We start from the raw sequence: 27,267 nt of genomic DNA on the forward strand, positions 1-27,267 counted from the left end.
ACTGTATCAGAGGAAGACACCCTTCTGTCCTTAAATAATTACTGGAATTTCAGTGTTGAAAAGCTTTTGAATTTTGGTAAGAAAATGAAATTTGCAGACCAATTTTTAATAGCAGAATAAATAAATATCATGGTTATTTGAATCATTTCAGTTTTCTATCAAGTCTTTCAGAATCAACAGTCATGAACCTGAGTTGCGATCTACATTTTCTATTTTCTAATCATAAACTCTGTTGGAAGATTTCTTCAACAAAAGACAAATGAACCACAAACTGCAATTTTTAAGTATTTTAATGTGTTTAAATAATGGTGAAAAACATGGTCTGTAAAAGGTACAGGAATTTTGGGGCACTTTTATGTGTGGGCTTTGGGTGTAAATTAGTAATAAACTTGGGATTTTGTTTGTTGGTCTGGTTAATGGTGTAATTGAGGTAACCAGCATTAGAAAAAAAACATTAGGAAAAAACGTAGTGTCTCTTTCTAATTAACTTGTTAACAAGTCTTAAATTAACTAGTTTTTTGAACATTGGGAAAAAGAAACAATATTAAAAACAACTTTATAATGAATAAAATGTTTTATTATTATATATTTCTAATAATTTATTATAGTCCAAGTTTGAGTGCCATATTTATATATATATAATATTTATATAATTTTCATTTGGTTAAAAATCATGATTTAAAACCTTGAATAAATGGAAAATGTACAATGCGCAGCAATATTATATGCTTAAATAGTGCAGTACCATCTGCTAGGTAAATCTTATTAGATTTTTTTGTTTTGTTTTTGACATTGCAGGTAATAGAATTGTAATGTAGAAGCGATAAACAAGACAATTTTTCACCTTTTCAGTTTGCGCTCTGAAGGGAGCAATGCCCTCATCATATATCCAAATTTCTATAGTGTTGTACATAATCTCTTATTTTTTACATATAAAACAAACTGTACAGAGGGTAAAGTTTGTTACATCAGTTCACACAGTGGGGATCCCACATTTCTATGTATGGCTTTGCAAAAGTACATTAGAAGAGAAGGATAGTACTCATTTGTTAAGAAGTGTTTTAAGTGACCGTGTTAGTGTGCTTACAATAGCGGACATGGAAGTCGAATGTCGTACTAATGCTTTAACGCTGCTGTCACTAGGAGGGGTGCTTGACACTGCCTCCGCTGCTTTTAGTAGACAAATATAGTTCATGACGACTTCATCTATTTTAGATACGACTTCCCGTTGTTGAGTCTCTGCACTCATTCCTTTCACTAAACACATGCAGGCTTCTGTTAGGGAACAGAGCACTTGGAAACTAGATGTCATTGCCAAAAGCATTTCTTCTGCACTTTTGTCTGCCGTTGCTATTTTCCTGCAGGCACTCCCAAGCTCCTTGGACTCGATGGACAGCAGTTGCTTGTACTGGGAAAGCACGTTTTCATGGACCTCGGGCTGCATGTTCTCTCTCTTACCCACGCTTGAACGTACTAAAGCAATCAATTCGCTTGCATCCCTTTGTGCAGCTGAAAACCCAGTTGGGAAAGAATAAACCTTATCTTTCAGAGTATTAATCCTGGCAATTCGAGCACTGAAGTCCATGTCATTCAGATTAGCGACCATATTTAGCCTTTCTGAGGTAAGATTCATGGTGGAAGCATTCAGGGCAGCGGCATTTGGCAGGTCCAGTGTTTCTCCTTTGATGTCAGTAGGAGACAAAAGTCCCGTTGACCCCTGCGACTCTGTAGGCAACTGTGAAGTGTAAAGTCTTGAGAGCTTATCTCCGTCTTCTTCATCCTCCTCAGCATTGTTTCCTTTTTTGAGGAAACAGTAGCTGAAGGGACCTCGGCACTTCCAGGTGCTTGTGTCCAGTTTTGGCAAAGTCCTGAACTGCTTTGAGTCCTTGGGCACTGGAAGCACAACTGAAGCCCTCCTGCTCTCCTTGTTGCCACTCGCAGTGGGCCAGCTGGTGGAGTGTGTGGCGACAGAGCCCTGAGAATAGCTTTTGGACAGCTTCTTACCTGCAGGCTGGTCAGCTCTTTTTTGTGAATTGGACTCGGGAGATTCAGGAGATTGCAAGCACTTGCCACCTATTGTGGCTTTGGTTTTCTCAAAGAGCGTTTCAATGCTCCCAGTTCGTGCAGTCACACAGCTACTGCTTCTCCTCAGCATTTTACTTTTTTGGGGATACTTGATGCTCCCTGAACTAAGATCACAGGGTCTTGAGTTTAAGGGTGCTGCTTTGACATGGTTTTGTTTAGGGATGTGAGTGGTCTCCTGGTTTGGCACATTAGAATCTGTGCAAATATTTGATGGCAGTGGAATGGCGTTGGCTTTGACCTGTTTAGAATAAGCTGGAGTCATGCCTCCTCTTCTTGCCTTCTCGAGCTCTGTGCAAGCTACACTAGGGGTAGTAGAAAAACAGAGAGAATCATTAAGCATCTCCCTGACAACATGCTTGGTTCTACAATCAGCCTTGAACTGTTCATCGTCATCAGCAGGCTGATTGTCATGAACCCTTCCAGAGGGCCTGACGCCACTTCCATGTGAACTCCTCTTACACAGATAGAAAAACTGTTCTTTATCAATAGTCTGCTCTAATTTGCCTTCAAGGCTGGAAAATGAGCTTCTCCTTTCTTTTACACGTTTTACTTCAAGACTGTTAACGGATTTCTGTGCATGCAAATCAGGGCTTGTCTTCAATTTACTTGGTAAGGTAGTAGAGAGGAAATGTTTAGGACCCTTGCTGTCATCTGAGGCAGCTGGATCAGGCTGGGCTACTCTTTGACTTTCAAGGTGTGTGACTGAGGATGGCATGCAGGGAGATCTTGAAATGGTGTTACTTTTACTTCTAACAAGTTCTAGACATATTGGATCATTACTTGCATGCTTCTTACCATCTTTTCTGCCCTTGTTACTCCTCCAGCTTCCCCCTAAGCCTGAACCTTGTAATTTTCCACCCCGATGCATCTGAGATATAGTTATATAATTTAGCAACTGTCTATAAGCATCACTGTAATTCCCTCCTTTTGAACTATTTTTACCAGATCCCTGATTCACATAAAAATCGGCAAAAATATTATTCCTTTTTGCTGTACCTGTGGTTTCTTTAATCTTGGGCATCCGATGACACCCGTCTCGTAAGGTACCAAAAATTGGTTCAGAACCAGATGCTGCATGCAAATTAGACAGTGTCTTCCTGTGGAATGTCCCTTCGCCTTGATGGAGGTCCTTGCTCTGAGGCCCATGGCTCGGAGTTGAATGGATTTTTTCCTCAGCTGCCACATAACCCAGACTTTTCAGGGAAGAGTCTGTAAGCATGTGCTTGTTCTCAGAGGTGCAAAGAGGGGAATCCAGAGGGGTTGCAGAGCTGCTGCTCCCGGTGCTGCAACCCGCATCAAGGGATGAACATTGTGAGCTCTGGAGTGAATAATGACCTTCACTTTGCAGAGAGGACATCCTTTTTGCCAAGTGGTATTCACAAAGGCGGGAGACATTCTGCTCTGGCGGCGGGTGCTTCACCTGCTGCTCATCTGCGGAGAAGTTTGTTTGTTCAGAATCGTTAGACTCTTTGGCTGAGGAGATGTAGGTGGCATCTGATTGGAAGCTTTCTTCGCGCCCCAACCCTGATGTACTGTGGTCATCTCCGTCTGGTTCAGCTGCCTTTCCCTCAAATTCAGTCCGACAAGCATTAGAGCCTTTCATCAGGTTTTTGCCAGCAGTTGCCCCAGGGATATGTTTTTCTCCCAGCTTATTTTCAGAAACATGGTGCCACCTTTGACTTTTTTCACGAAATGATGTTCGCTCGAGATCATAGTGGCTCAGACGCTGAGCTTCTCTGGTGGTGAAAGTATTGTATTTTGCAACCAAGTTTGGTTCTTCATTAATAGAATCTGCCTTCTTTGCCTGCTGTCTTTTAATGGTAGTATTAGTTTCAAATTGAATTCTGGCGTCAGTGTCTGCTTGTTTAACTTTTCTCTTGTTCGTACAGGAATACACAAGTGTCCCCATGTGCACTTTACTGAAGTAATCTGTGACTGATTTGGTTTCCATTGTCTCTGGCTCCATTTCAATGTCATCTGAATGAAGAATCTGTTTGGAAGGCACAGCTTTGGTCTGCGGGTCTGCTTCCTGATGACTCTGTAGTGCTGTCTTTGCAGTTGAGTCACCTTCACAAGGAGAGATGGGGAATTCAGTTTTCTCTTCCACAAGTGTCTGGTACCCTTCAGCAGTAGCAACGAACAGACGCATGGAGTTTTCGGAGAGCTTCTGTGCTGCGGCCAGCTCGGAGTTTTCAGTCATTTCAGAAGAGTTTGTTTCATTCCCAGAATCTGAAGATGACTCGGGACTATAGGCCCGTGATATTGCTACACCTGTATGTCACAGAAAGATAAACAGCTAATTAATGAATACATCCGAGGCACTTTTGTATACACTTTTAAATAAGAAAAGTTTTATTTAAACAAAAAAATAATGGGAAGACTGATTTGAAATGCACTATTTGACATAAAAATCAAACAAATGATTAAACAAAGACACACACAATGGAATGGTAGAGTCTAAATCATCAAAACAACATCAAAATGTAAAAAAAAAATGTTACAAATGTATGAAGCAATGACAAACGAAAAAAAAACAAAAAAAAACAGTGAAGAATTTGGTTTTGAATCCAAAACTAAACAGCTGTGCATATGTTAAACATTAATGCTATCAATGAATAAATGTTACAATTGTGTAAGAACCTGAACTATCATCTGACTGTGGAACATTCTGGTCTTCCGATGCAGCCAAGGCCTCCAGTGCTTGTAAAGTAGAAACGACAGCATCATCCAGAGCTTTCTCAGTGCTGCTTTCCGTCTGTGTGGGGACAGCATCAATCAGTGACACAGGAATGTCATCAGTGTTGCTTTGGCCTTTATCGTCTGTGCTTCTCTGTAACTCTTCTTCGTCAGAGCTGTCCCTGAAACCTGGCGGAGGTGCAGCGATGGCTAGATTGAGGGAGTGGAGGAGAAAGTCATTATCTTCATCATCATCACCCTCCGGTGGGGGCAGCGAGGTCAGGTCAATAATGTCATCGCTAGAGCCTGAAAGCTTAAGGAGCATAGTCTTATCCATTTCCCCAACCACAATGTCCTCCTCACAGCTTGCGTCATCTTCATCCTCTGCATCATCCGTGTTTTCTGCGTAGCAGATATCGCGCAGAAGGGGCTCCTCAATGCCTTCTGTGTTTCCAAATATTTTAGCTTCATTAATGTTTGCGTAAACTGCATGGGGAGCATATTGAAATGCCTCAGCATCTGCGGATGCATCCATGCTTTTAAAGTCATCATCGTTTTGCAGAAACATCGATCTTTCATCTAACATTTCTGGGCTTTCATCCATAAGTCTTTCATATCCCAGGTTTTGGGGGTTTATGCTTTCTAAATTATGATCTCCAAATATAAAGGACACCTTGGCGCTTCTTGGAGAGTCCTGTGCTTTATTTCCTGGCACAGATAGAAATGATTGTGCGTGTTTGCTTTCACTCCCAATTTCGATGCCTTCCCCAGGAATGTCCACTGTTTTTGGACTGTATCCACAGTTCAGAACCTCAGTGATATAAATGGGAGTGACATCTTTTTCGTGTTCTGCACTCTCTGTGTATTCAGAGTCTTTGTCCTTTGTGTCTTTAATACATATTTGAACATTGGGGTCTTCTCCTGTGGTAAAGGACGTGCTGTAAGTCCATTCAGCAGCGTGGAAGTTAAACTTCCCCTTGTGATCCTGGCCTGTAACAGAAATGGAAATGACAAGGTTCATTAGGTTTTTATGTGGAAATGATCAAAGCACTAAGTTTTCCTTTATTTTCCATTCTATTATGTTTAATTAAGGTTTTTTGAATTGATGGGAGAAATATTTTCAATAGAAAAAGCACTTTTACCTCATTTCCCAGTGTATTGCACTGTGAATATACAGTATGTATTTTCACCATAAAAGATCATAATCTTACAACAATGTAATAATCCAAAATGTAATTACATTACATATTCCATAGGACTTTTTATTTGATTTTTTTCATTTTTTTCACAGCTTACGTGATTTAATGCATATCCCTTAACAGTCACATAATGTATGTGTAAAGCTACAATATATATCAAGCATAACACAATGGGCTCAAATAATACATTCACACTGCTCACTTGTGATCAGTGATATACGGCAGCATACAGTATATGTTATTCAAATACACTGATTATTGTGTAAAATCACAATTAATTATTACAATTAATTATACTGTACAGCATGTTATTTGTCAGTACAAATGAGGATTTGTTCTTAATTGACTTATCTGGTTAAGAATGGCAGGGTCTATTTTTATTATTTATTTCCTTAGTAGCTGCACTTAACAAAAGGCCTTATATAAAGTTAGTTGTAATGTTTTTATAAAGTATAATTGTGTAACTAAAATGTATAACGGAAGACTGTGGAGGCTCAGCAGGACACAAATGCTGGTAAAGGTGGTCCACAGTACACAATTTTCACCATGCAGTCATTCGAATAGAGTGGCTAACTTTCTAAATGGCTGTATTTGAATGTGTAGAATCAGTGTTATGCTAACAACGCTGGAAACTTGCCTGAGGGAATCTATAACCGTCTTGTGCTTGATGGAATGAAGTGGAGTTTGAGAACAAGCAGATGATGTTATATAACTGGTGTGATGAAAAGATATCACGCCCAGCTGACACCACATTCTAGTTCGAAGTCTTTGCACACACCTGCTTCCACTGCACTTGCATTCTTGCTGCTTGCCATGTTAAAGATGGAGCGTCTTGAGTCAACCAGCAGCCTATAGTACCCAGCTGTCAAACATGCAAGATTCATGGCATTACTGGATTCCATGAGAAGGGTGATAGGCTGCAAAAGTCCCAGAAATAGTTAAGGAGCATTAGCACATCACATGCTGATCAAAGCACAGAAATAAACAAGGATGAACACAAAGATCATAAAACACATTACCTTCACATCCAACACGTGAAGCTCAACTCGGACATTTGTTTCATCTTCTGTGAACATTTCTATTTTGTTAACATGGCTGAAATCTGCCAAGAGGGCTACCAGGTTGGTTTTGGTGTTGATCACGTGACTTATTCCATATCTAGGGCCCACGAGCAAAGTCACTTCTGTGTGTTTTTCACCTTGCTGTTGTAACAAAATGAAGAGAAAAAAACAATTTATTAAACAGTAAAATTTGTCAGCATTAATGTGATTATGTTTCACAGAAAGCACTCTACAGGAGATGTTGTTAATTATACATTTTATAATAAGGTTTTAAAAATTCACGTTTTTTTATGTGTGAAGAATCCTATTGGACATTGTTGTTCATAGAAACAAGAACAGGATAATCTAAAGTTCTTAGAAAAATCGATTAACATAAAGAAAAGACTGAGAAACCTTAGAATGAGAAAGTCTCCTTTGTGTTTTTTGTTTAAACATATTTAAAACACATTCATACACCTTTTCCTACTTTAGAACCAATATGCAGCCTTAGGTAATATGTGCTGATTATTATTATTATTATTATTATTATTATTGTTATTATTATTATTATTATTATTATTATTATTATTATTATTATTATTATTATTATTTTCTCACAATGGGCTGGTTTACACACAATAATCCCACAAAATGCTGGTATGATGAATAGACTATTATGGAGTTCTGCTGTTTTGACCTGAAAAGCTGTTTATCTGTACTGCTGGATATCATGGACATCTACAAGATATTTTCTTAGGCAGTTTCAGTTGTTTGTGTACTATGAGAATGTTTAGTTTCCCAACGGAATGTCTGCTACCTGATAAAAGAGAGTCGTGAGCGATTGCAGCTATCAGCCAGCTACTCACCAAGGCTAAGGATAGTTATGAGAACAGAACCCGTTGTTCTTTTCTCAGAGCACAAAATTCCTAACCCTTTGGATTTCCTTATACACGATAGTAGTTATAGTTTTGACTTTTGTGAAAGTGAAAGGAAAAGGAAATAGTAAATACCACTAGTGTTGATTTGAACACCCTTCCTCCATACAAGCGTAAATCACTCAAATACTTCAGGTAATGGACCTTTGCTTGCAGAGCAGATAACTGAAAATAATAATAGAATGATTAAAAAAGTAAACCAGAAAGAGGGGAAAAAAACAACCGCAAAAGGGAAAGGGCATAAAAAAGGACATTCTTCATCTTAAATTACATGAGATATGCTGAGTACAATAATTCCCATGCAATTCAAAGGCAGGTATTAATAATCAAAGAAACGTTCTACAGTATAAATGTATATAGGGGTGCTGTCTTTATATGCAACAGCTGTAAAGCATATATGTTTCTGATTGAACAGCACTACATGTACAATATACAGTATACAGTATGGGTAGTAATTGCTTATGTAAAGTCAACGTTTTATCATAAGAAGCTGGAAGGCAGCTCACTGAAAAGACATAACTCAGGTTCTCCTATCTTTTATTTGACCAATAAAAGAGGTTACATCAGCTCATTATTATTTAAATAAAATTTTTAAGTACATTTTAAAAGTTTTGGAACCAGATGCAAAATTTCTCTTAGCGCCTCATACCGTTGTGGCTCAGTAACTACAGTATATCCTTTAGTTCTTTTAAAATAAACCAATAAAATCCTGACACTAAGGACTACTTATCGCATTAATTTGCATTTCTCTCAAGTGCAATTCAAATCAAACCCTTAACAACCGTTCCTTTTGGGATTAGTTTTAAGGCACAGCTTTAAACTTCAGAAAGGAGACTGGAGAAGGCAACTCACAACTCAAAACTGACAGAATAATCAATTTTCACCTTGGAATTTGGTTCAGAAAAAAATGACAGCAAATATCTACCCACACACTTCCAGTCAGTCAGCTTCAACAGGGCCTGGTGGTGGACCTGTTTACAAAACTGTCACCATACTGATCAACAATACTGATGTTTCTGAGTACTGGTGGCTTGACTGTGACAATATTAAATGTAACCTTCACCTAAGAAAATAATTTCTTGAGTAGAAGTGAGGAAAGGGCTGCAGTCTTCCAATTAGTGATATCATCAACAGTGCGTGTGCATTGCCGCCTTGCAAATGATAAAGAGTAACTCCACACGGTAGATACTGTAGATATGTCCTATGATCGTTTCATTATGAAAAATGCAGTAATGCAGTAAGAACACATGCTGTATACCAAAGTTTTCTTTCGTTAAGGGTTGAAAATGTTGGCAATTCTGTTTTTCTGTTTGTGTGTGTTTTGCTTTTCTTTTATACTTCTTACACTAGACTTTTAAAATGACATTACTGTATATCACAAAACGATGCTGTTTAAACAACACTTAACCTCTCTGACTGCTGCCAAGATAGGGAGATTTCCTGTGCTGTTTATTTGAGTAAAGCTAATGTTTTGCATGAACTATGGTACAGTAATTTGTTTAAATTAGCTAGCTGGAGAAAAAACATAACATCCCAAACATACTCTCAATACCTTTTCAAGCTTTTAAATCGAGAGAAGCCATTTTCAATGTACTACTTTTAACGAACTACGAAAACAAAGAACAGACCTGTTTGGTTACTTTACAGACAGTCTAAATACAGGCACAGTATTTGACATCTAGATAATAACAACGTCAATCAAAATAAATTGCTTATCATTCCTGTGAAGATGCAATTTGGCAAACACAGACTTATTTTAACAGTGGTATTTTTAAGATGACAAATCTTACGTGTGTTTTGTTAATGTTTAGGTGATGTAATTAGTGCAGCGACCACTGCTCTTCATAATTAACATCAATGATCTGGTATAGTTAGAAAATCAGTCAAGTTTGCAGATGGCAAATTAGAAGGATAAGCAAACACTGAAGAATCAGTTTAAGGATTTTAAAAAAATTAACATAAACTTCAAGACTGGGCAAACACCTGGCAGATGATGTTTAATGTAGACAAGTGCAAGGTTCTACATGCATATAGTAAAAACATAAACTATAAATAGATCTGGTTGTACTGCTTTAATAAGGGCAATATTTTTCATGTTAATCTTGCAGTATGGATTGTACATAGAACAGAAGATAAATACCTTCTTGCCTGGAGGAACTAAATTTTGATTTGTTTTCAGAATGTGGGTGAGTGCTTTTTTTATGTTCTTCTCCTTCATACTGGATAAGACTGCTGGAGGGAGGAAATTGGCCCATCCCCACTCTTTCCTGTGGGTGAAGAACACTGGTGTTATACAAGAGTGGCACTTTTAAAATGGGTTTGAAAGCACAAAAAGAAATTAATGAAAGGCCCTACGCATTGTTTATATGAGATTTTTCAGACAACAGAGATGAAACTTAAATGTTAATGAGTGCATACACATTAACTGTAGGCCAGTAATCTTTCTGCAAGGTTTGTTGTCCTTACATTATTGGTGAGCAATCCAGAATCATCAAACATTAGAAACATTATCATTTATTAAATTAATGAATATCTAAATATGAAAAAATCCCTGTTATACCACAGACCCAAATTATATAACTGTCAGAAAAGTAGATGCCGTTAAGTATAATTGGATTAATTAATTAGCACATATTTTAGTAGTTTTCCATCTCTTTTGGCCTTCCTAGAGTACACCCTTAATCTCAGGTGTAAAGGTGGGTGTTGGGGGAGATTATGCAGTCAAATTTACATTAATACAAAATATATAATAAAAGGAAGAAAGATTTTAGAAGCCAAAATTAAGTAATATTATAAATAAATATAGTATTTAGTTTGAGGGGAGGGGAGCCACAAATTTATAGGAATATTAGCCTTTTGTTTTAACTAGATATTAATTCCTATATATACAGTATAGTTTTGTGAATATGTCCAAGATGACTGCTACTGTATGTAAGTGATTCAGGTCTATTCTGAAAACTTTTGTAAAGCCCGTAAAGCACTTCTCAGAGATAAAATTGCATAACTACAGTTTCCACAGGGCAGAAACAATGAAAACAGCCATTTTACAGGTATAACCACAGTTGAAGGGCTGAACACTCACTCAATGTACTTGAGGGAGACCTTCTGCGTCTGCTTGGTGGTGATTGTTAAAATGTACATCTGTAGAGCGGCAAGCCTTAATGCAGTGTCATACTTCAGCTCTGAGCCAAATCTCTCCTGTACCACATCATTACAGCTCTGCCAAAAAGATAAAAATCATAGGAATAAGAAGAGAATTCCCTTGCCAACCAAAGTTGGTTATTTCAGTGTGGTCCAGATTATAGTTATACTGTATTATTGTAACAGCAGGAAACAGAAATTACAAGGAGGCATGAAAAAATGAACTGCACAAAAGAAGTAATCTACTGTATAGTATATGCCGATTTTGGTGTAGTTCAGCTGCGTACGTCTTTGAACAAAAAAATAATAGTATGGTTATTTGAACTCATTTTTTAGAGTGATTCAAGGTGTAAGTGTGTGGCCAACATTCACAATCAGGTGAGGTTGGTTGCTGGTTTCAGCTTTTGCATATTTTTAAAATATTGAACCTCAGTTGTTTGATTAAGCATGAACAACATTAAAAGACAAAACACAAACCCAAAATCACGGGGTGCTGATTTAACAAAACAATACTAAATGTGAGGCATCTTCAAGGGATGGTCAGCATTTAAAGAACAAAATCCTAAGATATCTTGTAGGAGAAAATTAATTCTATATACAGTATATTAAAATTTATAAAAAGGTCTGAAAATTCCCTCAAAAACACTCCATACTGTACCATGCTTTTTAAGCAATTAAATTGTATGGTGCTACAGACAGATAATTTAATAGTTTTGAAAGTAATTTCAAATTCTGCAATGTTTTAGTACCATTACTTCAAACTACTTTTTTGTTGAGATAATTTTAGAAAAGAACAATTTGGGTTGCAAAGGTTTGCAAAAGCTGTGAAATCAATCTTGAGGATTCTGTTATGGCAGATCCATGTTCTTAACTGTTTCTGCCAATAATAATAGGTGAGAAGAAAGCTACAAATTATTTCAATAATAAAAAGTACAATAGTTACAAGAAAAAAATGTAAATTGATACAATATTACAACAGTGGATTGAAAATGAGAAGTATAACTTAATTTGCCACTACCCCCCATCCTTGCCTTTCAAATACATTTTATACTGTATGTAATCAGTGGCGAATGTTTTTGTACCTTTGTACTTTTACACTAGGTAACACTTATGGCTACTCAAACACTAAACACTAAATTGCATAACCAAAAAATAAGATGCTATTTTTTTGGGGGGGAATGGTATGGCAGAGTAGCTTCAATGTGAAGTAAGCATAAAGGTTCGGGAATGAGGGATAATTCTAGCAGCTTCACTGTTTTTAAAGAAAATTAATGGTAACTAAGCAAATAATGCACTAACGGACCCACATACTGTAGGTATAGTATTACTAGTATTAAAATTAATGACATATTTTCCAGCTCTGGTAGAAATGTTTGTGATAATATTAAATATAGATTTTTTTTATAAAATATTGTTTTTTTTCCCCATTTTCTGACATACCTGGACATAGAGATACTCAAATGCCACAGCATCTCTTCTGAGCAAGTCAATTGGGTCTTTAGGAACAAAGCTAATTCTGAAAAAGCATTTCATTTTGTGTGACCCTGGCCTTTGTGTCACCTGGTGGGAGAGAATCATAACGAATTATTACAAAACACATCAAAACAGACAAATGCCTTAAAAAGGAATTTTGAGCTATTTTTTCACGGCTTTATTTCAAGCTATGAATAAAGACACATCTTGAAACGAACAGTTCAGGAATGAGATGTCACAGAACATAAAGTTTTCAATTAACTAATTTCTAATGCACAGACTCAAATTCCTTAAACCCATTACTAGGTTAATAAACAACCCTAAGCTGTACTTTCACATTACTGTAATTCTAAAACTGAAAATTAGAGTTAGCCTTTTTAACAGTTTTAAATGAAGCTCAAAAGAGCATAAGCACATTTAAGAGAACATACTCTCTGTGCTTTAATTAGTGGCATGTTATCAGGGTGCATATAATTTTAAACGAGAACCTGCCTTTGGAAATAACTGCAATTTTATTGCCACATGTTAAAACATACTTTCAACAGAAATTCAAGCTGCCACATAGAATATTGAAATATTATACAGTATACAACGATGTACTGTACAGTATCTGTTAATGCAGAGTCCTTATATGGATTATAACCAAAGTGGTAAATAAAATAAAATGGTAAATAATGACAGGTTTTAACCTTGTTGCTGAATATAATAAATAAAACCCTTAGGTGTCTTCTTGAAAGATTGCATGAATACTGAGCAGGGAATTTGTCATCCTTGCCTGCAACCACAAGGTTAGAAGGAAGATCTTGGAAGTGTTTGTGCTGAGGAAGAAAGATTTCACTGGGCTCCAAACCATGAAGATGGTCATACTGACAAATTCTACTAGACGTTCACACCACTTTCTCTTTTATGTCGATGATTATTTTCTTTCGGTTTAGTGTATCTCTTACACTCAGGCACCTTTCAATTTCATGTATCGAAGACTTTAGATACATGTGTGTCTGGACGTTTTTCAAGCACTGATTGTGAAAAATGTGTGACAGTAACAGTAATGATAAAAGCACCCTCCACCCCCCTCAAACAAAGAAGAAAATATGATTTCCATTGAAACTTTCTCCTCTTTTATAAACGTTATCTGTAAAGAAAAGCTCTCTAAGAACTAATAAAAATAACATATGACTATGCGAAACATACTTTATACCTTCAAAGTGTTCGCTAAAATATTGCTTTTAAGAATCAACACCTGGAATTTAAAATTTTGTTTATGTAGCTGGGGGTTTCACTTTGTCAGTTATATAATTCTCTTTTCAGAATAACAGCATTAACAAACAAACAGACATTCTTCAAACATACTGGTTTATTAGGATGAATAGTTAGTAGAGCTTTTGAAAACCAAATAAGGGAGATGGGCAGTTTGGCATTCTCATTTGTATCCATTCTTATATTCTTTTGGAGATAATATCATGAAACTTGCTTCCCGTAGTGCTGAGAAACTGTCATGTGTGTATCCATTTTTTACCAAGATACAGCAGTTTACTAAATACATTTGTTTTGTAAAAAAAAAAAAAATCAATTACAGCAGAAGAAAATGTTATCAAGACTGACCACAGGGGGCGATGTTGTCAATGTGAGTTGTGAGATTCCTTAAATAGGATTTCTAAGTAAGGATCTATATCTTTTTCATATAAACTTAAAATAGCAGCAGAATATATATACCATGGTCTATGCAATTTCTTTTTTTAAATCAATATTTAAATTTATTCAGTTACAAATAGTGCCTTGTTTAGACATGTTAAGTACCTCTTAATTCTAACAATTAAAATTCTGGAAAGAAATCAATAAAGTTATTATCAGAATCTTTCAAGGAAATATATACAGTATACATATATTTGATCTTTTATTACATTAGGTATATATATATTAAACATATACGTTTTTAAGAGCATAACACAAACAACACAAAGTATGATGAATTCTGTTTGTATACTGTTGTTTTTTGCAACAATTAAATTTGATGCATATTTGTAGAAAAGAGAGATAATTAATGGGAAAATGGTTCAGATGCAGTTCAATGTTCCTACAAGAGGTTTTCCAGGTTGCACTATACTACTGAATTCTGGATGGTGGTGGACTGGATGACCAGTCCACCATAAAAAAGTCTGAAGTATGCCAATCCTAATGAAAGCAGAATCACTCACAACCAACCCTGGCAAAAGGCTTTCAAACCTTTCTTTCCTTGAGTGAATGCAACAGGAGCACTCCCTAGATAACGTTAGGAACCAACTACATGAAAGTTGTGCTTTTTAAACATCTAAGCAAAAAACAAACTACAAAACAATGTTTTGAGTCCAAAAGTCATGAAATGCAGATTAGCTACAACCTGACTAAGGTGCTTTGTTGAGATTTAAACAATTATTGATTATTAAATACAACTGGATGATCACGAACACTGGTGTTGATCCTGTAAAAAAATGATAAAGCTTAGCTTTAGGTTTCACAGAGACAAAAGAAAGCATCATACAAGTGCAGGATGAATCCAGGCACTAGTAACAATGCACTGTATTGCAGCGCTTACCTGGGTTAACATTTCTTGCTCATGAAGTAAAAGAAGTTTGCTGCCAGACCCTTCAGTCCGTTGCTCTAACATCAGAGAAAAATGTTCAATACACTTGATGGACAACTTCTCTTGCAGAGTCAATATAACGTCCTGATAAAAAAGGAAACATTTGTTAATATAAAACACTTCTGAGGCAAGAATGGGATTTCTTTTTTTTAACCATCGTGTGTGCAATGAAAAAAAAAAACAGTGCATCCAGGAACACAAATAAAGCACTATCTGTGCACTCTGTACACAACATAAAATAAAGTTGCTTGTCTAGGTTTAAACAAACACAGTACTTATACTGCCAAACATATTGTTATAGTTCACTATATTCACTACATTCACTACATTCCTCTGCACCTGGGGCCCCACCAAAGGCTGAGCCCGGGTACAGTCTGGGTAGTGCACGTTTCAGACACCACTACAAGCTGAAAATTCGCTCAATATAGGTAATTAACACTTTCTACATTTAAATATTTCTTTAAACATAGGTGAATGCTTACATTAATAGATTTTGTATACTGTGTAGTATAGTTGTGTGTGGATTGTAAAAATGGCACTATGTCAAGCTGTCTTGTTTAACTTTTCCTGTCCTACAGCATAATTAAGCTAAAACCAAACTAGATGTGAGTGGGTTACACCTCTGTGTCCTTAATTTTTTTGCCAGTTGTTTGATTATTCTACATAATTAATTAAAAGCTCCATGTCTTGATTAGAGGGACAGCTTATAAACTAAACCAAAGTTTGGCCAGGATAAAGGACCTCAGTCTCTATTTACTCGGTCCAATAAAGTTCATGAATAGCAAATCAAAACAAAGGTCTAAATTCTTCTTTGGTGCACTAAATCTCTACACATTTAACAATATCAGAAAGGAGGAGTGGCTAGTCCACATATCCTCCTGAAAAAAAACCCACAGAAAGACCTTTCTCAATCTCTGTGTTTTTACAAAAAAGTGTTTACAAAGTATGTGGAAACTGTTTGCTTCACTCCCTCCAAAGCATGACAAAACAGCAAAGTGCTGCATCAGTGTGAAAGATACAACAGAGCAGGCAGAGGTGAGTTCCATACTGAAAAGTAAAACAAAAGTATTAAAAACAATGTTTTGGCTGTGACTGTTTCCCTTTTAGTCACCTGAGAAAGACGAAAGCTGAAAGGCTGTATTTTACTCTTTATTCTTAATTTTCGTTGTGGAGTGAACCTTTATTTGTTACTTTGTAAACTTCAATGGCAAGGCTAGCAGTTCCTCAGCTTCCTGGGATTTGTAGCTTATTTCTCACCCCTCTATGGGATTTGTAGTTCTTTTCATTCCTGCCAAAACTAGAACTGCGGTCCTCCCAAGAACGGTTATACAAGGTACAAAGCTCCCTTTATAAGAGACATTTGCCCTTAATGACCCTGTTTTAAAATTAGACCAAGGTTCATTCACAATCTTTTCAAGAAATTTCAGAGTTGTTTTTTGTTTTTTTGGAAGCTGTGCGCTATATCACAGAAGGCAAAGCACAGTTAAGTTCATACCCAAGCGTTTACAGGAGTTTGTGAAATTAAATATCAGCTTTAATTCTTGTATTCTAGAATCTAGATGTGACTGTGAAAACAGAAAGATAAATGTCCGGCCTGGTTGTGACTGTGGGTCGGGGGGTGACAAGGACACTTTCCCAATCTTTAGAAAAATATTCACCTCACTTCTTTTATGTGTTTCAAGTTACTTGCAGGGAGGGGATCGCAAAACAGCAAAAAGTCCACTAGAGGCAACTGTGCTGGTGGCAAGAGCCATTCCTCTGCTACTGGTGTCCCAACAAAGGCTAAGCCAGGGTACAGACACATCTACCCCACACCCCTGAGTCATGAATATTTGACCGTGCTGTATCATTGTCATTATGCTAATGCAGTCTTAAAGATTGGAACCGTGCTGCTCTGCTCTGTAGTGTGGAAAAAAACAACAACAAAAAACCCAGTGCATTTAGGTTGCCAGGGGTTAGTCTTTAAAGAACTTCCCTAAATAACTCACATACCTTGATTGAAGTGTTGTTGTCAAATCTAAAAGACTTAGTCTGTCCATTCTCAAGATACACCTTCAGAACATTTGGCATGAAAAGAAGAGAATTATCCTTGACAGTGTCCTAGAAAATGAAAGTTAGTCAATAGTCATTTTTAAAAAGAAACAATAGGATATGATGTAAAAAATATTTTCACTCATTTAATTTTCAAAATGTTAGAATCCTAATTACTGTATATATTATACCATGTGCAATAGAACCCAATACCCTCATTACATTCTCAAACAATTTTATCTCTACTTGTACTTTTCTAACATTTCACATTGCCCGGAAATTCCCTAGGCAGATGGAAAATATTCCCTTTAGATAGTTTAATGAGGATTTCCTTTTGTAAACTTTAAAACTTAAGAGTTCAAGCAATCGATGACAAAAGAGACTGCCGTGGTTGATACTTTGAAATTCGAGTGTTTGGGTTCACTAGCATGAATGAAGTGATAATTTCTTTCTCAATGCTGAACAAGTAATTTTAAATAATTACTTGTTCAGTAATCTAGTAGTTTTATCAGAATTTTGTTCATTAAGTAACATAAATATCAATTTATAATACCTATTTTTTGCTCGGCCTGCCATGTTTGTATGAATCATACACTCACCAAGAGGTTGAGGGGGTTGAGGGAAACCCCATGAAGAGGTATGAGGTATGTATGACAGACATCACATCACAGCATGACACACAACATGACCTCCATATTTCAACACTTCCTTTGTAATATATTATTCTCAGTACACCTCAATACAGAGTTTAGTAACATGTAGTGTTTTGTAATCAATTATGAGATTAATTCCACTTGACTAGATAATTTGTTTCTTACAAAGCTAAAATATGTTTTTGTCTGACTGCAAACTCAGATAATAATTATTATTTTGTATATGTTCTGTGAAACATTGGAATCAGGCACATTGGAATCTAATCAATGATAACACAAATGACAGATAAAGTTTGAGAAAAAGCTGGGAAATTCCTGAACTGCTGGTACAATCTGCAAGAGTTTGTTCAGGTACTGTATGTGCAAATTTCAGATATACAGAAGTATCGCTAACAGCAATCCCACCACTTTAAGCAAACCACATTTAGCAAATTATGCAAGGACACTTTGTGCTTTTTTTAATCGCTGCATTTACATTAAAATGTGAATGTCCTGTAACATTATTTGTACATCTACAGTCCATGACTATGGCTTCTGACACTCCATTGCAAATAAAAAACAGTAACAAAGCCACAGAGCACAAAACAGGTTTATAGAATATAGTTTAAAAGGAATAAGGAAAAAACGTCATACGGTATATTTTGTGTAGAACGTTCTAGAAAAAAATATAATTCCTAGGTAACTGTAGCAAAGCTGCAGTCAGAAGCACACGTGAGTCATCAAGGGGTGGAGTCATTTTATTCAGAAGAGCCACATTCTTCGGATTCTCACAGGGAAATCATGGAACTGGGGTTATTGCAACTTTGCTACAGTAGCCTGTGTTTCCGATGCTGTTTCTCTGGTGAACTGCATCACAACTGCATCACAAACACATAAATTAGGTTATGAAAATTATATTTTCATTTTAGATACCAAATACTATGTGTTAATTGTATGCAAGTTTCAAAAATTACATTTCAATATTATGCAATCAACTAACTTAACAAATGATACAAACAGCATGTCACATGATTTGCAGTAATGAACTAATTATGTTTCATTGTTAACAGAAAATGTATTGCAATCCCATTTTTGTGAAACAGTGAGCCATGATCAATACATAATACCATGCTTGACTGAATATCATTTTTCATATGAACCAACATACTGTACTATAGTTCACGGCCTTATAATGTGACAATGCCTTTTCAAAGTTTCAAAGTTGCTTAAAAACCGATTTCATCATATAATTAGAACATTAATTGTTAAAATACAGGACTTCAAGTATCTTAAAATTGCAGGATTGCTGCTAACAAATTACAGTCTTTTTTAGGGAAACATAAATATTGGTAAATTTAAAATGTACTTGTGTTACATCAGAAGATCATGTTTCTTTAGCCTGAAAATAAACGTGACTAAATGAAGCATGATACTGATCATGAGATTTTCTAAAAAAAACAAAGCTGCACATGTAAATTGTGCAACCGAACCAGGAATATATTGAGATATAACTGTATGTATTCTATTTTTTTTTAATTAGATTCCAGTTTGCCCTTCAATGGTCTTAATAAATCACATGTTTTAAAGTGAGTTTGCAGAAGGGCTATTCAAAAACACATTAATATGCAAACTATTTTTAAATCCCTAAGCACTGCATGTCAATTAAATCTAATAAACTATTAATTACACTAGGGTAATAAACTATATAAATAATATGCTTTGAACAGTTTAATAAGTCATTTTTCTTCCCTTTTATATGCATAATCTTTACGAGTACTCTACAGATGGTGCAATGAGATATCAGGCTTTATTCTTTGCAAAGCTATAAAAAGCTTTATATCATACATTTTCATGCAAATCATTAAATATAGATGCATGGTTTCTACTTACTGGAACCTGACCGTTTATAATGACCTCCTCAGAGAAGCGCACTTTGACTGGATTTGACTTTAACCTGGCCTTTTTTGCAGCACTGATGAAAGCAGATTTGGGAGACTGAAAAGAACATAAAGAACCAGTTTGCAGCCGATTTGTCCTAGTAGGGTGTTCATGACCATTTCTAATCAGTCTGTTCAGCTTAGTACATATCTTTTTTTGCGTTTAGTGTATTTAATGCTTTAATCTGGTAGCTTTGGAATCAGATCTCCAAGTTAAAAATAAAACCGACATGCATTCTTGGGCAGCTAAATTAGTGTGGTGATAGCAACGGGTCATGAGAAGAGAGCTGCATGACTGATATCAAGTGCCAGATATTCTAGTTTCCTGTTACAATATGCTACATAATTTCACAATATGGCACAAAACAACATTTGACATATTGAACCTTCTGTGCTGTTAAATGATAACTTTAAATATCATGGGCTACAGTTGACTTTATTTACAGTAAATGAACCACCATCATTTAAAGAAGAGTTTTAATATTAATGTATCTTCATTTGGGCTGTTCAATTGGCCAATAGCATGAAAAATGTTAAATGTAACACAGTACAAAATAAATTACAAAATTATATATACTGTATATTTTAATGTTACAGGATCGGGAAGAAAGTACACATGTGATTAAAAGAAATTCTCTTGTCAGGGTATTACAACAATCTTAAATTTAGTACAAGAATAATTCTACCACATGACATTTCTAATATGTCTTCTCTTCTCAAAATTAAATGCAAATGCTTATTTCCCCCTTCACAATCACGTGATGTGAAACATATGTGCCTAAATGTGTCTTGCAGTTATCAAATAACGAAGAGATCTAACCAACTCTAATACTTTAGTTCATGCTCCTTTTGTTGTTGTAAAATGCCTCTTTTTTTTTGCTCTTAGGTAGTGTTGTGCTGTAATTGAGTAGGAGACTTTTAATGTTAAAACGCCAGTGTTTTAGCCATATATTGTTTATATATATGTCAAATGGTTCAGGAAAACCTAGATATCACGCAGTGTATAATGCAGGAGATTATTTTATCACTCACTATGAAAGTTAATGCGTTCTTATCCTTTAGCTATAATACCTGATTTTCCAGAAAAGCTGCTTACAACAAAATGATGTTTAGTGGTAGTATTTGGCTTCTTGAAGTAGATGGTGATTTCTGTTTTTGTGCTTATTGTAACATTTCTGAGTACTAGTTTTCTAAAACTAAAGTATACTTGGAAACCTGCAAGAATTAAAAGTTGATATTGATTGGTATACTGTAACTGAAAACCAACTGAAAAAGAAATCAGCACACAATGATCCAGGTGATAGTCAATATAATTCTGTTCAGTGGCATGAATTCTATATGGCTTTATTTTGTTTTCCAATTGATTAATTAGATATTCCATTTAGAAATGCAAAGTTCTCAAAAACACATTTTGCGTGTTTTGAAAAACAAGCTTCAAATTAACATTCAAAAATATTTTTCTCTGAAAATATTTGGAATGACATATCTGTGAGAAAGCTTTGATGACTCCAGTGTACAAGGCCATGTTTCTGTGTGTTGTCCGAGGAGAGTCCAAGATGATTATTTTTTTGCTTCATTGCTACTTTCAGAAGGACTGGCTCTGAATCTGAATTAGGATGGAGATCAGGTTTAAGGATCTGTGTAATTAATGCTGCTGGAATCCTTTGCCTGATACATGTATGAAGAGCAGTAACCTCCCACTGGCAATGTTAATAGCCAATAACTCTACGTCAGTTGTGAACTATGTGATAAATGAGAACAATTAGAATCCTAATTATGAAGCTGGAGATCATGCTTGTTCTAAATCTGGTGGGACACAGCGGCCCAGCTTTAAGGAGTCACAGCGCTTTGAGTCTGAATCATTTCTTTGGCAAAAGCAATTTCAGCAAGAACAGGGAAATGCACATGCATTCAGACCTGGGTCCCAGGACAGTGGGAAACATCATTAGTGCAAATGAATGTTAATAAAACTGGCTAATTTAAAGAGCTGATCATTAGTTATGCATTAAAATTGTACAAGAATTCAAGTAAAGTAGTACAAATGAATGAGTTCAGACTGGCCTTCTCAGTCAAAATTAATGTGTGTGCAACAGGCTTCCTCTTCTGGCAGTCAAAATCAAGACCATGATCAAGCATTTGATAAAAAAGCATTCTGTTTTACTTTGCAATGATCAGATTATTTAAATATATTAACTGCTGCATAAAAATTCAGCATTTGTCAGTCTACATTGAACTAGGCAATCCTGTAAATGTTGCTTATTCTACTAAATTCATTATCTTTGCATATCCAATATCTAATTAATTCATATAATTTATATTTATATAATTCATATAAATTAGTGTAATCTTACATACGGTAATCACACCAACATTTTTTTCTGATTACACTCCATCCTTATTATAACTCTCTCCAAGAGATTCAGCCACCTTGTGTGTTGTAAAGAGTTGTGTGTTTCAATGAAGGCCGTTTTCAATGGGGTTTAATGGGGTCTCATGTCAGGGGATTATGTTTTAACAGACAGTTTTATAATGAGGGTGCAGTATATTTGGAAGGATTTCACCTAGTTTGGATTAAGGCGCACTGGAACTGGTACAGGCCAGATCCACACATAATCCAAACTGCTCGAAATCTAAAGGTAACAATGGCTCAAATGAAGAGACACAATATTTGGACTCTGTGCTTCTATGTTTAGAATATAATGCAGCATTGCAGTATACTTGCAGTATTGATAAACCGGGGCCTCGCTATGCAGCTCTCACATACCATTCCCCTTCAGACAAAGCAGTTTCTGTCTGGAAGGAGAGCAGCATGCATGGGGAACAAGACCAGTTTGTTTGAATGGGAATACTCACTGGGTAAGGCTGAACCACTGTCAACACAATCGATTCCTTGCAGCTTCTAGAGATAGAAAAAACAACAAAGAACAGAAAATAATGAAAGCAACAACATACATTGTAATAAATTCATGTCTGTTCTTTAGGTTTCAAATCAGGTTGTATGATATATATATATATTTTTTCAAGTGAAAAGAAATGTCATAGTATCTCCTTGTTGATGTCGTTATTTACTGAGCCTCATGAATGCTCATTCGTGGTAAAAATGGGGTAACACTGGGAAGGGGCAGCTGATTGTGACCATGGCAGAATACTGAAATCGACAAATTGCACGGTGTGTGCTTTCTGGTACTAGTACTCCACTGCAGTTATAGAAAATAAAATAAATAATAAAAGAGGTACCCTAGAGGAATGCTGCTAATCTCCAACAAATATTGGAAATAGTTGTGAATATACTGGTACATTTCCCCTCCATATTGACCAGTGTTTCAATCTTTCATACATCTTTTATCACACCATGTATAAAGGCTGCAAATTAAGTGGGAGCCTAATTCAGGCTTGCAGGAGAGCCGGAGCCTATCCCAGCAAACAAGGGACGCAAGGCAGGGTACACCCTTGATGGAACATCAATCCATGGCAGGACACACACACACTCACACCAGGGCCAGTTTTTCCAGAAGCCAGTTAACCAACCAGTATGTTTTTAGACATTTGTTTTTTAGAGAAAACCAGAGCATGTAGCGGAAACTCACTCCCACATGGGGAAAACATACTGTACAAACTCCACTAATATTGGAATTGAACCCAGGGCCCCAGTGCTGCAAGGCAGAAATGCTGACCATTATGCCAACATGCCCTCCATTGTAAATATCCTTAAATAATAAATTCTTATACAATCCTCTTGGGGAAAACTAAATCAACAGCTGTGCATTAGAACACATTTTTGGAGTGTCTTGTAAAGTGATATACTGTACAGTCAGTCTGCTTTTTTGTTTTTTTAGGGTATTCCAAAATAGGTGAATAGTAGTATGTATTACTTGACAAAATAATATGCATTTAAAAGTCAGGAGCTGTTTGTATTACTGGAAAACAAATGGATGAATCTAGCCTAAACCAACAGAGGCTCTTTTTGTCTAATTTAAGGAAGAAGCATCAAGTAACACACCACACACCACACACTCAAAATATTAAAACTCTATTCTATAAACAAAATAAATCACTTATCTTGATGCTTCAGTGAAATATTATGACCCACAGTTGCATGTAATAAATAAAGCAAATATTTCTATCCTTTTAAGACATTGGTACTATAAAAAGTTACTATAATGCTTAAATTCTAATCCTTCAGAAACAATTTGAAGCCTAACCTCTTATGTTTTAAGGTGTTCAACCCAATTGCATGAGACAATTTAAAAAAGCAAAACAAATCCATAAGAAATCACCCCAAATCTTCATATTGACACTGCTTTATTTCTCTCCAGGCTGAACTAAGTGGAAAGGTAGTTCTGAAGATTTGCGTGCGCTGAAGTCATGCAGCTACTAATTACATGCTTAAATATGGCACATATCACTTATGTAACAATCTTTAGGGTCTTCATTTTCTCTTTTAACTGGAAATATGCTTTGATGTTAATGGCAGCAGTAATCTACAGAGAGGTTTTTTTTAATGTGTGTATTGCATGCCTGTTTATTAAAAGGGAGATATTAGATATGTTTATCCTTTGCAATATGTTAGATATGATGAGGTGGGCATGGAAGCAAAAGCATACAGTAAAAAGTTACTGGTAACATTAAAATATTTAAAAAGCAACTAAAGATGAAACCACCTGTGTCATTTCTCTCTCTCCTCCTCTTAACCTCCATCACTTTTTCACACTGCCTTCTTAATCTCTACTACTCCTACGGGTGTCAGCTTTGTACTCAAATTCCTTCTTTCTGTGTCTCATTTTATAATCCCCACCAAAATGTAATATTTTATGAATCAATGTGTACAGTTATTCACACACTTCAGTTTCACTTTCTGCAACATGCAGAAATTAAATAATCATTTCAAGGTGATCATTTGTATGCGTGAACAACTCACTTACTGTACTCAGGACTGTTTGTCATTCCAAGGTCATGCATTAAAATTCAATACTCAACAAGATATGTATGAGAAATTCACCAAACACATCCTACATAATAATCTGTTTCCTCCAATACTGCATGTATATACAGTACAGTACCATTCATTCTTATGAAACCTGCAATATTTCATTTAAAATGTGTTTCAATAGATGACATTTTTCAATAGGTATTAAACTGTCTTTGGCCTTGTTCTCATATACAATGTTATTTTTACGTATCAGTTCCTCTAAAAATAAATCATTTAATGTTAGTACTAATTCTTGATGACGGTATTTATATAACGTGTGTTTTTTTCACCATCAGAAGCAAACACTGAAACTTTGCTGTGTTTCTGTCTTTAAAGTCAGAACTTGAATCATGTAGTTCTATTTGGATAAACAGAAATTTCAGACCGAACACTGAAGGATACTTTAAACAGAATTCATCAAAGGGAAGGGAGCCAAAATAGAATCAAAGGGACCTCTTGAAACTCATTCTGCATTTCTGACTTGGCAGTGGATGACAGTTCATATCTTTCAGCTGTCAAAACTCTCAATCCTTTTTCTTCTTAGTATTTTAGACATAAAGTGAATAATAGAAACTTTAACTTACATCATATGTTTTAAACTCATTTATTATATAACACAAGTGGCAACTGTCAAAGGAGTTTATTAAAACTTTTCAACATTTAAATACCAATACATGATTATCAATTCATGATATTATATATGCATCTAGAAATACAAAATTAGAAGAAATGAAAAACTAGCTCCCAGTTCAAACTCAGTATATGGTGTATAATTTATAGTGGTGGATATATTTTAAGAATACAAATAACCCCAAATTTGGCTAAAAAATCTTTCTTCACCTTTATATACTCTAAAATGAATCTTCAGTTTATTTAATCGGTGAGATCTCTTCTGAGCCTGTCAACTGAATAAGGGGAATCTGGAGTGGTTACCTGACAAGGTCAATGACTCTCTCCCTGGGAGCTGTACTAACAGGCTCATCATTTATCATTATGATCTGGTCTCCAGGAATAAGTTTGCCTTCTGACGGACCCCCTGTGGAAAAAAAAAACAAGAAGAAAAAACAGGAATGACTGCAATTAATCTTCCTTGTCAGACCAGAAAGAACTTAAAGATCAAAACCAAGGCTAAGTCTGTCGATTGTTTAAAAAAACAGATATTCAAATATTTAATTTCAAATTAGAGACTTCTCCAAATGTTTTTTTGTCAGTGGCAAAAATGAACATTTTCCAAAAGACTTCAAAAGAGTCACAGGTATCTTTGAAACTCACAAGTAAGAATTCTTATCGATTCACCATGAACAGTGACTTTGTTTGCTTTAATGAAATTACCTTCTGGGGAACATGGTGTCTAGAGAACTAGTTTTGAACATTAAGAGACATCATATTCTTTTTTATTGTAATGTTGTTTTTTTCCTCTGTTTTCTTTCTAAAACGATTTCCTCAGATTTCTGGTTATTTGGGTCTGTGCCTTTGTGAAAAATCTTTTATTTATGCCTTTGTGTCTCCTGCTGTTTGGGCTGAGCATCTGAATGCTGCAGGCATCTTTTTAATAGCAACATTTTAAATGAATGCAAAGTTATATGGCAAAATCCCTTCTGTACATATCTGTTACAAGAGTGTAGAAGTGGGGAGTCTAGAGGCGACAGATATACTGTACAGTCGCTGTTGTTAAAGGTACACTAGTCAAATTAATTTGTTAGCTCTACTACAGGAATCATGCAAATTGGCGCCAAGGGCAAAGGCATTCTGGCAAAATAATATTCTTTATGTGGGATAAATCTTGAGTACAATGTCAAAATACAAGGCAGTTTTTTGAGCATTTAATACTTTATGGAGTTTGTTTCTTTGCTTTTTACCCCTTGAAATAAAACAAATCAAATTTAATCCACTTTCAAATCAATTTGAAAAAATTCCAATTCCGCATAGGCACATCTAGATGTACTGTTGAAATTATTTTTCTTCATTTTACAATGAAGACTGAACACAAGGCACAGTGCTCAAGCCACAGCAAAGGTGTGTTTGATATAAAACAAATGATGAAACTATAGAGGAGTAATCCACACCAACAACAGTCTCTTTTCACTGCCACCTAAGGCCAAACGACCATATACGGTATCTATCCAATGCAAGACAATTAGTCTCAGAAATAAGGGAAATAACCTACAAAGATTTTTGTGTGACAGGTAGAAAGACCCCCTACACAAAAATGTTTAGCAACTGGAAAGCAGCTTTGTTCTTGTGATAATGGTTACACAGACAGCTCATATCCCTGATTGATTATTCTTTAAAAATATCAAAAGACTTTCCTCTGTTTTCTGGACACAAATTAGCTGAGTATTGAAATATATGAAAAGTTATTTTCTGTCAGAACACTAAGATAAATGTCAAAATTGTTTTTTTTATAAATTTCCATTGTCATTTTTAAAAGGAGAACTGCAGTCCAAATTTCTCAGACTGGCTTTTAAATCTCGGTAACAAAATGAATTCATTGACGTCATAGAACATTTTTTACAAATCTCGAATTAA

At 35.7% G+C, this 27,267-nt stretch overlaps 1 protein-coding gene across 3 annotated transcripts in view; it reads right to left on the reverse strand.

Annotated features, from left to right (window-relative positions):
• Positions 1-272: 272 nt before the first annotated feature.
• frmpd4 (FERM and PDZ domain containing 4) overlaps positions 273-27,267 on the reverse strand; it is a 107,248-nt gene continuing 80,253 nt past the window's right edge. For all 3 annotated transcript variants that reach the window (XM_088609800.1, XM_088609811.1, XM_088609819.1), the window contains 14 exons: positions 25,672-25,774; positions 22,623-22,668; positions 19,723-19,827; positions 17,162-17,269; positions 15,122-15,253; positions 12,517-12,636; positions 11,018-11,154; positions 10,076-10,202; positions 8,011-8,100; positions 6,980-7,162; positions 6,739-6,877; positions 4,726-5,751; positions 3,082-4,356; positions 273-2,382 (listed from right to left, as the gene is read on the reverse strand). In XM_088609800.1, coding sequence (XP_088465926.1) covers positions 1,043-2,382; positions 3,082-4,356; positions 4,726-5,751; positions 6,739-6,877; positions 6,980-7,162; positions 8,011-8,100; positions 10,076-10,202; positions 11,018-11,154; positions 12,517-12,636; positions 15,122-15,253; positions 17,162-17,269; positions 19,723-19,827; positions 22,623-22,668; positions 25,672-25,774 — 4,931 coding nt within the window. In that variant the 3' untranslated portion in view covers positions 273-1,042. The remainder of the gene's footprint in view (positions 2,383-3,081; positions 4,357-4,725; positions 5,752-6,738; positions 6,878-6,979; positions 7,163-8,010; positions 8,101-10,075; positions 10,203-11,017; positions 11,155-12,516; positions 12,637-15,121; positions 15,254-17,161; positions 17,270-19,722; positions 19,828-22,622; positions 22,669-25,671; positions 25,775-27,267) is intronic.

Source organism: Lepisosteus platostomus, chromosome 2, assembly GCF_059453375.1.
Source record: "Lepisosteus platostomus isolate fLepPlt1 chromosome 2, fLepPlt1.hap1, whole genome shotgun sequence".
In the NCBI taxonomy this organism is placed as follows: Eukaryota; Metazoa; Chordata; class Actinopteri; order Semionotiformes; family Lepisosteidae; genus Lepisosteus; species Lepisosteus platostomus.